Below are 16,616 nucleotides of genomic sequence, written 5' to 3' on the forward strand. Positions count from 1 at the left end.
GCATTCATATGTATCACTCAAGACCTTTGAATTTCTTATACTCTTAATTGGTAGAAATAAGGGTTTCCTTTATAAAATGGTGTCTGGTGTTCATTTTGTTCAGAAATTGTTTGTAACTATATTTGTTTCAATTAAGTGTCACCATCCAGTACTTTGTTGTTGTTGTTTTTTTAATGATTTCTGTAATAATTTGTAATACTTTGTCATAGCTCAGCATGGTACATTTATAATGTAATAAAATGTATCTTGGGGTATTCACCTTAATTACTTTATAAATCCTTTTTAACTCGCAATGACACGTCATATCAAGTACCCCATAAAAAGCAAATTTTATTCCATTGTGGTTCAGATTTTCTGACTGCACTTGAAGCAAGGATGGTCTGAAAACTTCTGCTTCGTAAACTGTAATAACACTGGACATTATAACAAATACTCCAGTAAATAAATGCTGCACAATCAAGTGGTGGATCCCCAATGGCTGGAAGTCAATGGACAAGATTTGCAGGAAGGTATGGTGCCAGCAGCCATCCTCTTTCACTGGTATTGAACCAGCCAGTGCAGCCTAGAAAGTCAGCAATCTGGTAGGTTTGGCCAGGGCAGCCAAGAGATGCCTTTATTCAAGCCAACTTCTGAACAGCCTTGACTAGCAAGGACTCCTGTAGAATCTTGGAGCCCCCTACCCAGGTTGAACCTCTTAAGGGGGTGATGTCAGGAATGGTCTAGCTAATACTTAGTCCTGCCTTAAATGCAGGGGACTGGACTAATGGATCTACTGAGGTCCCTTCCAATCCTATACCTCTATGATTCTATGGAATGAACAATTCTTGCCCTTAGCTGGGGGGAGGAATCTTTGTCTAAGATGCAGCAGCCCAATTAGGTGCAAGGGGGTGACGCCCATCCCCACTGCACTCACTATGATGACTCAGTCTGAAAAAGGGTAGTTTAAATGCACACAGCTGTTTTAATACAACATTCTGGTGGAGCTTCTAATTGCACAAAGCTCAGAGTACCAAGTTACATAAGGTACAAAGACAGAGGAATATATCAGGACAAAACATAACAGGATTATGTAAGTTATGACTGTACCACACACAGGACCTGATTCTCCTCTCACATGTTTGACAGTAATGTAACTGCACTACTTTCAAGTTGAGTTACTCATGATTTATGCTGGTGGAAGTGAGATCTGGATAAGACCAACACACATTAACTGACATCTTCCATAGGCTCCAGGTGTAAATTACCCCAATTTATACTCTTATGCCCATATAACAACGTAACATATGCCAATTTGCACATGACGTATGAACTTGCTCCACACAGTGCTGTAACCAGGAGTCTCACCAATTTGTGGTGGGGAGGAAGTTAGTCAAGGAAGACTGGAGATTATGAAAGGGGGAAATTTCTGGGCAGAGAAGGAAGGAGGTGGGTCAGGGTGACAAGTACAGAAGCCCAGAGCTGCTTATATAGAGAGAACGCTTCCTACTAGCTTACCCATTGCCGTTCCTTTCATATCTTCACTCCAGGGACTAGTTGTCATCCATTGCAACATGTGGGCAAAGGTATTGCTTTCTTTTTCTGCATTTTAAGTTTGTGTCTTCATTTTAGCCTTTTGTATCTTTGCTGTACATTCTTCAGTAGGCTCCTGTGGGGCCTGTAGTTCATCGGCTTTAGGTTTCTTATGTTCTTCAACAAAGAAAAAAAAAGAAAAGAAAAGAGGGGAAAAAATCAGACAGATTTGATACACAAAAGTGTATTCCTTCTTTGTTCCATCAATATATTAGCCAGAGTGAATCCTGATATTTGGAGACATGGATTTCTGAGAAGACAGTGGGTAAAGGGAGTAATCAGGGAGCTGCGGCTGTTGGGGGATTTTGCTCTGTTGCTGTATTGGGGAATTCTGCTCAACGGAATGATTTAATCATTGTGCTATAAATTAGACCCATCCTGGAAAACAAGGAACCCAAATCAGAACTATTTTTTGCAGCATTATATTTCACCTTTCCTTTTTAAAGTATTTTTAGTGACTTTAACTCTTGGGGAAGGTACCAGGTTGACAGTCTGGTGAATGAAGTATGGTATTTATTCTCAAAACATCAGCTCCCCACAGACAGCAGCAATGGAAACCCATGTACAACACCCTACCAATATCAGTCCTTTACTGGAAAGAACACCTCGAGGGCTGAAAAGTGTCTGTGCATTTTATCACTGGCCTTTTCTACGCAGACTAACAACAGGGTCTCAGTTCCTACCAGCTGTCATGGTGGTTTCTGTGATACAGACAATTGGCCTCCAAGATCTGGACTGATAATACCAAATTAGTTTCACATCTATCTGGTAGTTATAGCCCCTGTTGCCATAGTATTTGAGCACCTTGCTGTCTTTAATGCATGTATCCTTACAATGCCCTTGTGAGGTAAGGAAGTGCTATTCATCCCTATTTTACAGATGGGGAACTGAAGCACAGAGAGACTAAGGCCCAATTTTTTAAAGGTATTGAGCTGTTGCTCTGCTTGGCATTACAAGGTCCAAGTGACTTAGAATTTACAACCCTGGCTGCAGTATAGACATACCCTAATTCAAGCAGCCATGTGTGCACTAGCTTCCATCAAGCCAGCACACTAAAAACAGCACTCTATCTGTGGCCGTGTGGACACCCAGGTATAGGAGGAACCATGGAGAGCATCTGTCCCTCCAATAAAGTGCATAATTTCAGAACTGTTCATGCCACTATGAAAAGTATACATCGTAATGTGAGAATTTCTGTCTGAAGTACTGTAATAGCATTGAGATGCTATTGACCAGTGGCTCATGATGACCAGCTGCACCTCCATGCCAAGACCTCTTGTATCACCCAAGGTTCTATCCTCACCCCAATCCAAGTTAACATTGTGGGGAGATTGTGAGGTGTCACTGATTTCAGTGCCAGCAATAGTTGGATAAAGCCAATCTCTGCTTGGAAGAAAATGCAAACAACTCCCACCTCTCCCAGTGCTAGAACCAGAATAACTCCCGAATTAAGACTGAAACTAAACCTGGGCAACATAGAGGTGATGGGCTGGAAGCTCTACTCAGCTTATGAAGTGCAAAGTGAACTTAGACAGCCCAGAGAAACCCTATGGAGAATTCTCGAGGTGTAGGGAGAATCTCCATCTGGTATAAAGCAGGCAGAGGGGGGCTTTGCTGTCTCCTGCACTGGCTCCTGGCTCCACCATCCACTAATGACACTTCCTCCATCAAAGCTGCATTATCTGGCATAAATGGAGGAGGGACCATGTTGTGAGCAAGAAGAGGGTGTGTTGGGTGAGGGCTGGTAAGGTGTAGGTCAAAGGAGATGAAGGGGTCAGGTGAGGAGATATGCTGGAGTGAGGTGCTGTTGCATCTGATTCTCTGTTACTCCCCCTGCAGCCTTTAGTTATGCCAGGGTTGGACAGAGCAAAATCAGGGAGCTGACATCAAATCCCTGTCAGCCCTCACAGTCTATCCTGCACCTGAGCTTTACTTGGACACAGGGGAGAACTGAACCCATTGCTGGGATGGGGAGGAGGGGATATTTTGAAGAGCCAGCCAACATCATAATCTCACCCTCAATTGAAAAGTCTGCCCTACAGATGGCAAGATGTACGCAGCCCTACGGACTTTCTGTTATTAGATGCACAAAGACCAACAAATAGTAGAAATTCCTCCTTCCATTTAAAACTAGCCAAGAAATTATGTCCTAGTTTGACAGATGCAGACTTGACCACAGTGATCTATGCAATCACAACGGGTACTCTTAACCACTATGGTGCACTGAGAATGAAAGCAGGGGCCTCATCACTTCAAGGATTACATTTCTATTTCTTCTCCATAACTTCCCCACAATAAAACCCACCACCCAATAACAAATTAAAGCATATGAAAAGCACAAGGTGGATGAGGTAATATCTTTTATTTGACCAACTTCTGTTGTTGGAAGAGATGAGCTTTTGAACTCCACAGAGTTCTGCAAAACTTTCACAAACAGAAGTTGGTCTAATACCTCCCCGACCTTTTCGCTTCCATCTTGGGACATACATACTTACAACACTGCAAAAATACACTGAAGTATGATAATGAGAGAAGGAAGCAAGAGTGGGTGTTGAAAGGAGATGGAGAAAAAGAAATATACATATTCCCATATGCTTACTGGAAAAGAGGGGAAGTGAATCAAAACTCAGCTAACTTAAACCTTCGGTTGACTTTATGTAATTTGTGTAAATCAGTCATCTACAGAATGATGGAGGCAATATAAATTATTGGTGAGTAAAGCCAGAACATTAAAAGTCCCATATTTTAGACTTGAAAGAATAAAAGCAAAACAATTTAGTAGAAATAAAATGTTGGAGATTTTTAATGTTTTCTTTTAAATTAAGACCTCTATTTTTTCCTCAGACCGTCACTGAAAATTTTGCTAATGTTATCCATGGTTTGAATGTGAGCCATCTGACAGATCTAGTCATTCAGAGAAGCAAACGGATGATCCTGGATACTCTGGGAGTAGGGTTGCTGGGTACCAACACGGATGTCTTCCACAAAGTTACACAATACAGTAAAGTAAGATGCTTGAACTTCACATTATAGAAAAGTTGTAGCTAAAAGAAAATTGAGGAAAAAGTAAATTTAAGATATTAAGGAAAAATTCCCAGAGCTCTATTAGATGGTGGAATAGTTCCCTGGGAGGTAGAGAAGCTCCATTATACAGACAAACAATAGCAAAGTGGCTCCATTGCCTGAGAAGCTCCACTGCTTGAGTTACTTAAACTTACGCTGGATAAAGCACTAGAAAGTATGCTGTATCGTAAATCCCTGCAGAGCATAGACTAGCTAACCTACCAGGTCCTTTCTCTCACATCTGAGATTCTAGGAAAGATATTAGCAAAGCAAACAATATTAAGAAGACAGTTCTACAATGTTATAATGCACAGGATACAGGAATATTAAATATACAACATTGTTAAGGTCATTTCTACTATCTAATATACTGCTATATAGAAACTTTGGCTCTGGTTCCCCTCCAATCTCCTTTCCTTTACACAAGGGAAACTCTTTGCACTTCAGTGGTGTTAGGATATAGATATTTAGGCCTGTCTGTAAAGGCCTATACTCTAAGAATATAGGTGTATTCTTATCACTTGGCTAGTTTGAGGTATAAAAGAAAGAATCAAAATCACTGTCTGCCAATGTAAGGTCCTTCTCTTACTGTGACAGTCTGAGGCCCTGTGCTTAGGCTAAGGCCTTTGGCTAAGCAACAGAGGCAGCCATAAGCCGGGAAGCTACCGCTCACCTCCTCACATTCCAAACTAGTCACATTGAAATAAGGTGCTATTGGGCTGTTAGTAATACAATCCTGTCCTGATAGTGCCTAGTATCACCTCCAGAGAAAGGGAAGTAAAAGCCTAGAAAATGTAAAAGGAAACTTAGTTTGATTGCATCCTGTCTGGCAAGAACTCACTTATCTATAGCTGGGATGTGAAATCTTCACTTCTGTATTGTTTTGTCATTATAGTTCCCACTTCGTTATTGTTTGTCTGTATAATCTCTGTCTGGTTCTGTGATTGTTCCTGTCTGCTGTATAATTAATTTTGCTGGGTGTAAACTAATTAAGGTGGTGGGATATAATTGGTTACATAATCATGTTACAATATGTTAGGATTGGTTAGTTAAATTTCAGTAAAATGATGGGTTAAGGTATAGCTAAGCAGAACTCAAGTTTTACTATATAGTCTTCAGTCAGTCAGGAAGGGGGTGTGGGGGGCGGAATGGGAACAGGGAATGGAGGAAATTGGAATCATGTTTAGCTAAGGGCAGGAATGGGAAAAGGGTCACAGGTAAGGCTCTGTGGTATCAGAGCTCGGAAGGGGAACACTAAGGAAGGAAACTGGAATCATGCTTGCTGGAAGTTCACCCCAATAAACATTGAATTGTTTTCACCTTTGGACTTCGGGTATTGTTGCTCTCTGTTCATGCGAGAAAGACCAGGGAAGTAAGTGGGTGATGGAATAAGCCCCCTAACAAGTGGTATCATTCCTGTAATAAATGAGAGGTGGTTTGGGCCCATTGTTTTATTTTAGAAAACCACGGTGAGTTCGAATTGTGTTCCAGAAGTCTGTGTGCAGAGAGGACCCTCCCAAGCTGACTGGGATTTAGCTGCCTCTCTGGCACTTTGTCCTTTTCTTGAATCCCATGGTGGCTTTTCTGGGTAGTTCATGTAGGGGGAGGGTCAGGGACTTGATGGGTCAAGGGTGGTGCGGGTTGTCCAGAAGCAGGAGGCCATACATTGTTCACCCCAGCATCCAGGGAAGATTGCAAGGAAAAGCCTGAGTCTCTCATTTTTTCCAGAGACTCTCTGCAAGGGGGAATGTCTTTCAAGGGGATGGAGAAAGACCCTGGGAGTTGTGGCTGGTGGACCTTGATGGAGGAGATACCAATGACTAGAGATGCTATGGAGGCACAAAACTTACATACTGATAGCCCTGGCCTGCTGCTGATCCCCTGAGATCTATAGGGTAGAGGGGTGGATCCCATGGTTTAGTTTGCAGAACAGCAAACTTTCTCACCACGCCTCCTGATTGAACACTGTATTGGAGTCACAATGTTCTTGGGGCTTTCCTCTCCCATGAGAGGGTTCAAATTCAGTCCCAAAAGATCAGATTCTGCTGTTAGTTACATCAGCATGGATGCAGATTAACTACATTACTAAAACTAACTCCATTACCAAAATACTCTGTTACCTTCAAGGAAATTACTCTGCATGTACACTGGTGTTACTGTGATCAGAATCTGGCCCTATGTTTCTGCACCCTTTGGTTATTCTGATTACTCCACTGATTTAATCTCAATAGCGGGTAAAGATAATTGTCTTGTAAATAATGAAAACAGTAAGAGTGAGGCACAATGTATTGTCTTATGCTTGAGTTCAGTATTTTGCATTAAATGATATCAAATTACTCCCAGATCTACCATTCAGATGCATCCAGCACGGTTTGGGGTCACTCGGATTTCAGACTTCCTCCTCTGTATGCAGCTTTTGTGAACGGAGTAGCTGTAAGAAACATCTTCTCTCTCTATTCTACATCTGCTTTTATAAGCTATATGCAGTGATATTTTACATTTATTTTCACTACATTTGTTAATTTACTTCATCCTTGTGGCTGATGCCAGATTTATAGCCACTATAAAACTCCCCTAGACTGTCCTACCAATGTGCCTCAACTTTATTCCGGGGACCAATTTTTAAGGGTGAAATAGGATACTTCATTGTCCATCTTATGACACTTGTATTGTAGTAGTATGTAGGGGCCATAATCAAAGGTGAGGGCCCCATTGTGCTAGGCACTGTACTTACATGTCACACAAAAAAATCTAGCTCCCACTGATTTCAATGTGACCCAGATTTCACACATAGCAGGCAATAATATAGAAAGACATATACACACACAGAGTATCATAGCAATCACAAATATATGCAAGAAAATATTCTAATCTTTAGTCACACATGTGGAGAAAAACTATACATTTTGTACTTTCTCCGTTTTATCAATAAAGTCATGATTGGCTCCTCAGAAATTTAGCCCAAATTCAGACCCAATCTGAAGCCACCCACTTACACCAGATTTGAATTAGACCTATTTTGAATTATGCAAAGCTAGTGAAGGTGCCAGTCTGGGGAAAATGGTATATTAGAGTGCCCAAACTAGTGTGACAATGAGGTCATAAGTCAAATCAGATCTCTCATTTCAAATGGAGGAAAAATTATTTTTGACATGACACTTAGCACCCCTAATGGTCTAGAAGGTATTCAAGTATGACAGTTAATACATTCAGAATATCCAAATCCTATATATGATAATTCCTTCATTCATCAAGGTCATAGGTCAAACACAAGACCGCGCTGAACATCAAAGGAAAATTGCTTTACCAGTAGCATAAGGCATAAACTTCAGCTCCCATTAGGATAGGATATTTTCATAGCTGACCTCAAAACTCTTCAGGACAGGAACAGTGTCTACTTCTGTTTGTACAGCATGAAACACAACTAGGACCAGACAGGCTCTCTGTGTTACCATAATGATAGGGGACATTGCTAGTGAGCCCTGTATTTAGATTGTCTGACATATTCCATTATAAAAGATTCTTGCCACCTTTCTTGAGATGGGCTAACACATACTTTCTGTGCAGCAGGCTTTTGGAATGTGGCAAGGTAATAGTCTGTAAGCAAGAAAAGTGTCTTTTGTCTCTTTAATTCCATCCAGGTTTTGCAGAGATATAAACTGTTAAAAACATCCCTTCCCTGTGTGGCTTAAGTTCCTAAGGGAAAACTTTGGCAGCCTGCCAGAATAACAACTGAAGACACAAACATTCTAAAGTACAGGACTCATGCTGCCGCTAAAGCAGCAGAAACAGCAGAAACTGTATCTGGGAACACCTGTGAGCTGCCAGGGCAGCTGGAGTGGGGTTGAGGAACCAGGCCAGACTGCATTGGATCCCTCCCGCCCCATCCCAAATGCTCCATGGATGCAGCACATGACCCCACGGGGCCAGTGGCACATCCTAACTCTGGGATAACAGCCTTCTCCTGGTACAAGCTGTTAATCAAGTGGTAGAAATCTGTTGTGCGGGGCTGAAACCCCACTGATGATACAAGTTGGGGAGGTGGCTACGGTTACACATAACAGGGTTTTTTTCCACCTTTTCCTTTTCCCAAAACCTAAGTGATTACATAGAAAAAGCTACGTTGTTTAGAATGCAAAGCCAAGCACTTGTGAGCTAGGAGATGCCAGTTTACAGTTGCCCATACCCTTTTAATTCTAGCCCTTGTTCATAAACATGACACAGTCTTTTATTGCATGGTCACATACTATTTTCCTACAAGAACTCTGCGTCCTTCGGTGCACAGAATGGATGTGCAAAGGGGCAGAAATACGATTGCACAGGCAACTGTAAATCTGACATTTCCTAACTTTCAAGTGTTTTGAAACTGAAAACATTCTTTTGATATGTAATATAAATAATGTCTGCATTCATAAGCCTACTTCTGTTGTCACTTAGGGCTGGTCTACACTAGAAACATTTTACCAGCATAGCTATGTCAGTTAGGGTTGTGAGTTTTTATAGATATACCAGTATACGCTCTAGTGTGCAGGCAGTTATATGTAGAGCCCTTGCTTTACGAATATAGCTAATTTCACTTCCTGAACCAAAATAAGCTATGCCAGTATAAGTAATTTTATACCAGTATAACTGTGCCCTCGCAAGGATTTTTTTTTCTGCTTAAATAATATCCATATATTTAAACCGGCAAAGCTTTCTAGAGTAGACAAGCCTTTAGAGTTACACTGCTTTAAAGCTGGTGAAACTGAGATCTGAATCAAACCCCCCTCTCCGCAAAGTATATATTATAATATTCTAATTTTTCATTATCATTTTTGTGCATAGCTCAATAAAAAGAAAGCATAAGTAAAAATAAAGATTGTCCTGAATGAAAATTAAATTCTTCAACGTTTATTTATATGTAGTTAAAATCTTTTCATTTGGGATTAGTTGATCTTGTCAAGGCAGACAATGAGTCTCTGATTACAAATCGAGGCCTTTCTCTTTCCCGCAAGGTTCACTCAATGGATTTTGATGATACATGGCATCCAGCCACACACCCATCTGGGGCTGTGCTTCCTGCTCTGTTTGCTCTATCAGAAATCCTGCCTCAAAAGCAAAAATTCTCTGGCCTTGACATGCTCTTAGCTTTCAACGTAGGGATTGAAGTACAAGGCAGATTGATGCGCTTTTCCAGCGAAGCCAGCAATGTTCCAAAAAGGTATGTAAAGGATATTTGAAAGACAGTATTTGGGTCGAATGGAGGTACTATATTTATTCATTTTTTAATATAATTAAGATTAAGAGGTAAAAGCAATGCTCACTTCCAATCTCCAATTACTCTATCAGAAACCTCTCCAGAATTGCCTTTTTTGTGACACTTTTTTCAAAGTCTGAATAAATTAATTTCTTTCATAGCTAGAGACAATTGGTCACTATCATCTATTCCACTTCAGGATTCAAAGTCATGAAAGTTGCACAGCTAATCTCATTTTCTATGTGGTTCAATCCAGAAATTCAAAACCAAGAATTGAAGCCAATATTTAAAAACAAAACAAAAAAAGATTCCATTGTAATTTTTGCCTTTTAGCACAATAAATGGCGTTGTCTTTTTAGTGTGGGGGCACTGTTTGCTGTGCAGTCAGTGGGACATTTGAAAAGACTCTATTAGCCTTTATATTGATTCAAAATAGTGAAAAGAGAACAATGCTAAGGGGAAAAATCTCAGACTGTCAGTTTTAATCAGACATGGGAATGCATCTGACCAGATCTTAATATGCAAACAGAAGACCATCGGTTGCTCCTACAACTGAGGATTCACCTCTCCCAAGGACAAACCTTGGGCTCAGTATAATTCCAGAGCAAATAGGCTATAGACTGAAGATAGCCTCAAAGCAGTTCAGGAACAAAAAATCCCCTCTACCAGGATGTACGCTTTGCTGTTGCTACCACAGCCTTAGAGTTCTCTTGCTGCTTACTACACATGGAGTAGGGGAGTTAGTGATGTATCACAAAGGGCCATATTCACGCAGGAACTTAGGTGTTGGCCCTATGCACTGGGCTATTGGTATTCTGGACATAGATGGACACACTTTTTTGTGAAAGATCCGAGCCTGAAGGTATGTTCTGAGAATGCCTACAGGATTGGACCTCATTGGCAAGACTGGATAGAAGGACTGACCTGGTTTGAGAAGTCTGCTTCAGGGCCCTGGGGCCTCTGCTTGCACTAGGGCTCCATGCAGCAAATTAGCTGTTGGTGGTATTAGTTGGCTTTTCACATGCGTGCCAGTGGAAATTCACATGCCTGCAAGGTAAGTTGGCATTAGAGCAGTTTTTTTGAGAATGCCAGTGGTCCTTAATTTTGGTTATATGCCTAAAGAGGCAGCTAGCCACCTCAGTACCTTTGTGAATCTAGTCCAAAGCCATTAAGCCTGCCCTAAAGACTTTGTGCTCTTCCACCCCACAGCAGAACTGCACTCCTTCCACCGTGTTCAGAGGTTCTGAAGAGCTTTGTCTCTGCATTAATAATAATAATATACAGCATTTTGGGTCAACATCTAGGCAAAATGGGAGCTTTTCTGGAGTTAGGACTTCCAGACTGGACCCTGAGCTTTTAAATATATGCTGATTTATGGTCTGATCCAACTCCCACTAACATCAATAAGAGTTGGATGAGGCGCTTACAGTGAATTCTTTCCTAAAATTCATGTTTCTCTCTCTGAAATCTGGTAATAAAGAGCATTTTTTTTGTTTTCTCAGGTTTCATCCACCAGCTGTGGTTGGTACCATGGGGAGTGCAGCAGCTACTGCTAAATTGTTAGCACTTGATCAGTTTAAATGTAAAGCAGCTTTGGCTGTTGCTGCTTCTTTTGCAGGTGCCCCAATGGCTAATGCAGCAACACAAACCAAACCCCTCCACATTGGCAATGCAGCTAGGCATGGCCTGGAAGCAGCTTGCTTAGCGTCACTGGGTCTTCAAGGAAACAAACAGATCTTGGACATGGAGTCAGGGTTGGGTGCCTTTTATACAGACTATACCCCCCGGTTTCTGCCAACTTTACAATCTTATTCCTGGCTCTTGGATCAACAAGACGTGGCCATCAAGCGCTTTCCTGCTCATCTTGGAACACACTGGGTGGCAGATGCAGCCTCTTCACTGAGGAAGCACCTTGTGGAGAGTGATGACTCAGTCTCCATTAGTAGAATTAAGAAAATTGTTGTCAAAGTCCCAGATGTTAGATACGTGAACAGACCTTTCCCCAACTCTGAACACGAAGCCCGGCATTCTTTCCAGTTTGCTGCATGCACTGCTCTGCTGGATGGCAGCATCTCTGTTCAGTCATTCAGCGATCAGAACATTTCTAGGCCAGAGTTAAAGGAGCTGCTCAGCAAAACCAAGCTAGAGCATCCTGCCGATAACAAGCCTAGCTTTGAGAACCTTTATTGTGAGGTGAATGTCACTCTTCAGGATGGCAAGGTGTTTAGTGAACACTGCGATACATTCTATGGACATTGGAGGAAACCTTTGAGTACAGATGATCTGAAGAAAAAGTTTCACTCCAATGCTTCCAGTGTGCTCTCAGTGGTAGCTACAGAAGGCATTATAGAGACTGTGGAGAATTTAGAAAAAGTAGAAGACTGTTCTGTGTTAAGTGCATTTCTGAAAGGGACACAGTCAACCAAAGTACTTTCAAAAAGGTGCTTACCTTGAAAAATAATTGACATTTATTGACTGACATCCTCATAGCTACTCCTTTGCGCTTAAAATGAATCAGGAATCGAAAACTCCTATCATATTGCACTCCTGTAACATGAGCAGCATTTTAAGTCCAGTATTGTGGCTCTAGTTACAAAGATTGTGTTCTGCTGTAGCTGTGCCATGCCACTATCTGGAAGGAAGATCCTGTGCTGGCAGTGTCCCCCTTGATTATCCTTATACCATTACTAGAAGAGTATTGTCTGCAGGCCCCACAAAGTACTACTGCTGCTGTGGGATTCCTGCTACCAAGTTATCTGCTATGCTGGTGCTAGAAACAAAAGCCTCTTCCTAAATATCCTGCTTATATTAGAGGATTGGGTAATGCAGACCTGAATTTTGGAGGGATAGGGCAGTCACTGCTTCTGGGAGGGAAGCAGTTGAAAGGTCAGGTAGAGAATAAGCAATTTATAGCTAATATATGTAAAAATTCTATCTATGCTAAAAGAAAAACCCAAGGCACCAAAGTTGTAGTGCCTGGTATTCTCCAAGAAACATCCCAACTTCCCCATCAAACTTGGTCTTGTATAAGCTAGGTTGACAACCACACCAATGGTAAACAATAAGATCATTTTTGTTTCCATAGTTGGCTGCTCTAAAAACATAAGGACTCACTCTTGACAATCTGTTTCCTATCATAGCCGAAAATTACACTTGTTACAGTTGTGTAGCACTGGCTCTTTGTAACTCTGAGGTTGCCTTCACTATACCTTCCCTTACATCAGTCAAGTCACATTCCTCCAGCCACAATGTAGCTGACCAGATGTGTTAAGGAATGTAGCCTTAGGATGCTTCCTTTGTCATTCATTGTCAGTACATAGGACTTGCATCGTTGACAGGGACTGTCTAACCTGTCATTCCAGGAAAGTTTTAGAGGGGGTTTTCACTTTTAAAAGAACACAATCAAGATTTAAATAATATTTTTAAATTAACATAACACTGCTGCTAACACATCCTTGCACATTTTACACTGAAGTCTATCAAATCAGATTTGTCTTTCTCCAGTATAGAAATGTATATTAAGTCAGTAATTGTGACATTACAGGCAGATTGATAATATCTTGGTTCATGTGCTTAACGGAGCTTGTGCTTTACTGTGGAAGCCATGGCACCATTTGTTTTCTGCTTTAAGGGACTAATGTTCCTATTTGAGGATCTAAAAATAGGCATTTAGAGCCATATTTAGGAACCTGTAATAGCATTTAGGTCTAGATTGCTTATTTAGGTGTCTATGTTTTAAAATCAGGCTAGTTTAGAAGGAACATTTGATATGCTGTTCACATTACTGTTACATCTTCAGAAGTTGTGGATGTTAATTGTCTGTAGTGATACAACTTTTAAAAAGCTGTAGCTATTGGTATAATTTTACTAAATATAATAAGACTTTGTGATGTTTCAATTTTGTACATGAGCTGTTTCTTCACAGGGGCAGATCTCTTCCACCTCTCAGCCACTTTCATATCCAGGCTGCATGGATCACTCACAAGGTTATGCCTTTTGGGATTAATAAAAGCCTGTGTTTATTATTTTGTTATGGTAGACTGAGGCCTTTCAGCATAACTACCACCACATTGGAATCCAATCACTTATACTGAAAGAATGATCAGCTTCTGTATCTACAGTCAGCTCAGCTAGATGAGTGACTGCTGCAGGGCAGCATACAAATGGCTGTTAGAGTGCCCATCACTAGTTACATAAGCCTGGATCCATACAGGGACTTAGGCATTGCAACCGTGAGTGTTGTGGCACCTTTTAGGCACAAAGAAAAATCACAGGAACACCACTGTGATCTACAAAGCCTAAGGTGGGCACCTAGGCTCCCTATACGAGTCGAGGGAGAGAAGAACCTTAGAATGCAAGCCTTAAAAGCCAGCACACTAGGCTAAGCTAGGCAAGATGGCAACCAGAGGTCTGACCTAAGCCCCTCCTCTCTCTGAGAGAAGCCTCTGTCTCCGCTTAGTAACCCACACACAGGAACATGTCTCCTGGAACAGGGTGGCTTCGGTGCCTAAGCAGTTTCTTGATGGAATGCGAGAGGTGCCGGCTTTGCTGGAGGAGGCAGCAGAAGCATCTCCCACCTTATAACTCGGTGGTTAGAGTGCTTACCTGGTTCAATTGCCCTCTCTCTGCCATGGCAAGAAAGGATTTGAACACAAGTATCCTACTTTCCAATAGAGTGCTCTAAGCATCTGAGGTGTAGGATATTCTGCTGGGGGGCTATTGTTACAGCTTCAGGGTAACTGCACCTGTGTGACCCCTCTGTCTCTGGAAGGCACCCACATAAGATTTCTAGCTCCCATCTCTCTTTCTAGCCTGGTCATGGTTTTAAAGCTACACAGCTCCCTATCTCACACCATGATGTCCCCAGCAAGTCACGCTGCTTAAAGGCCAGTGTGTGTGTTGCTTTCTCTCTGAGGGCTAGGAATAGGCTACAAGTGACCACACTGCTCCTTCTAAGCAAGGACCTTTGTTCTCAAGGGAAAAGCATTACAGAGAAAATTATTAAACAAAAGAAGTTTCTATACACATGCTAAAAGCTTACTAGAGGTTACCAATCTGTTTTATGGGTGCTTGGAAGGCCAAAAGCCTTCCAACCCTTCTGAAAAAGGTTGGGGCCTTTAGACAGAAGGTCCTATCCATTTGCTGGATCAGAAAAAGGGTTCTGAGTCTGCCTAAGCATGGCCTTTTTAAGGAAAAAGCCCTTTCTTAGATTTCCTAGACTCTGGGAGCCCAGCTTGAACAGGTATCTGTGAACTTCTACCAGAGGTACTACCTTCTGGAGTGTCTATAATGTGAGTGATTCACCTTAATCTCTCTCTCTCTCTCACACACACACACACACACACACACACACACACACACACACACACTGTGTGTGACACCCCTGTCCCTCCCAAAGATGCGGCATGTGGTTGCAAACCTGTCACAGGACTCCTTCGATCTCTCTGTGAAGCTGTTCCTCTGTGGATAAATAATGAATGAGTAATTGCAGCAGGGGGAACGTGTAAGGTGGGCACTACCATCTCCTCCACATCCTGTGAAAGGTGCTGATCTGGTAGGTGGCCTCTTAGCACACCTGCTGGCTTGGCCCTGCCCATGAGATAGGCAGGTGATGCCTACCTTCCCCGATTAGTGGATTGCTCTAGGGCTTAGGCACTGACTCCATGAGTGCTCTGGCAGCTCCCCAACCCGCATCAGCTCAGCTCTGCTCTGCCTCCTCCTCTGAGCATGCTGCCACAGCCTGCTTCTCCCCACTCCCTCCCAGCACTTGTGCTGCGAAACAGCTGTTTCCCACAGCAAGTGCTGGGAGGGGGGAGGAGGAGGAACGTGGCATGCTCAGGGAAGAGATGGGGCTGGGGCAGGGAGCACCCACCAGTGTTGGCACCTGTGGAAATAGGTGTCCGAACACAGAGTTAGTCAGTGTGCATACTCAGACTGAAACTTAGGTGCTAAGGGAACTTTCACAAAAAAAAAAAAAAAATAGGTGCTAGAGGAGTTAAGGCACCGAAAGGGTTTGACAGCAGTTTTGTGGATTGCAGCAGAGCCTAAACAGGAGACTGAGGCACTTAAGTACCTTTGTGGATTGGGGCCATAGAACCCAATCCTGTCAAGTTTAGTGCCCCCAACTCCTACTGAAGTTAATAGCTCTTGAAGGATTGTACCTAAAAGAAATGCTGACTTCTGCCCCCACATCTTCAATGAAAACAGATGGTTGAGTTTTTATAATCCACTTGGTTGAGTAAATCTTGCCATTGCAATTTGTGTGTGCAAATACCTGTAACTGAACTAATTCCTCCTAACTGAATCCTTCATTATTTCATTTAAAAACAGCAAAAGATAATGTAATTTGACTATAAAAAAGATGGATTTTCAACAAAACAAATTGTGTTAAATTTCAATCACACCATCAACGCATGAAACTGGTTTGTCTAGCTCAGGGGTTCTCAAACTTCATCGCATGCCACCCACTTCCAACAACAAAAATTACTATACGACTCCAGGAGGAGGGACCGAGACCTGAGCCTGCCCGAGCCCCCTGTCCTGGGTGGGGGGCCAAAGCTGAAGCCCAAGGGCTTCAGCCCCAGACAGAAGGCCTGTAATCTGAGCCCCACCACCCACAGCTGAAGCCCACTGGCTTTGGCCCCAGCCTTGGGAGGTGGGGCTCAGGCTTTGCCTGGGCCCCAGCTAGTCTAATGCCAGCCTTGGTGACCCCATTAAAGTGGAGTCATGACCAACTTTGGAGTCCCGA

At 42.3% G+C, this 16,616-nt stretch overlaps 1 protein-coding gene across 2 annotated transcripts; it reads left to right on the forward strand.

Moving 5' to 3' along the window:
- The first annotated feature begins 1,462 nt into the window (after positions 1 to 1,462).
- ACOD1 (aconitate decarboxylase 1) lies at positions 1,463 to 15,246 on the forward strand. Of its 2 annotated transcripts, XM_038373874.2 has the most exons (5): positions 1,463 to 1,562; positions 4,414 to 4,575; positions 6,976 to 7,065; positions 9,627 to 9,832; positions 11,371 to 15,244. In XM_038373874.2, exons 1-5 carry the CDS (start codon positions 1,551 to 1,553, stop codon positions 12,320 to 12,322), a joined length of 1,422 nt encoding a protein of 473 aa, XP_038229802.1. In that variant the 5' UTR covers positions 1,463 to 1,550; the 3' UTR covers positions 12,323 to 15,244. The 2 variants fall into 2 exon arrangements, with proteins under 2 accessions (XP_038229802.1, XP_043360557.1); XM_043504622.1 differs by lacking the exon at positions 4,414 to 4,575 and having other exon boundaries at positions 1,514 to 1,562; positions 11,371 to 15,246.
- Positions 15,247 to 16,616: the final 1,370 nt, after the last annotated feature.

Source organism: Dermochelys coriacea, chromosome 1 (assembly GCF_009764565.3).
Source record: "Dermochelys coriacea isolate rDerCor1 chromosome 1, rDerCor1.pri.v4, whole genome shotgun sequence".
Lineage (NCBI taxonomy): Eukaryota > Metazoa > Chordata > Testudines > Dermochelyidae > Dermochelys > Dermochelys coriacea.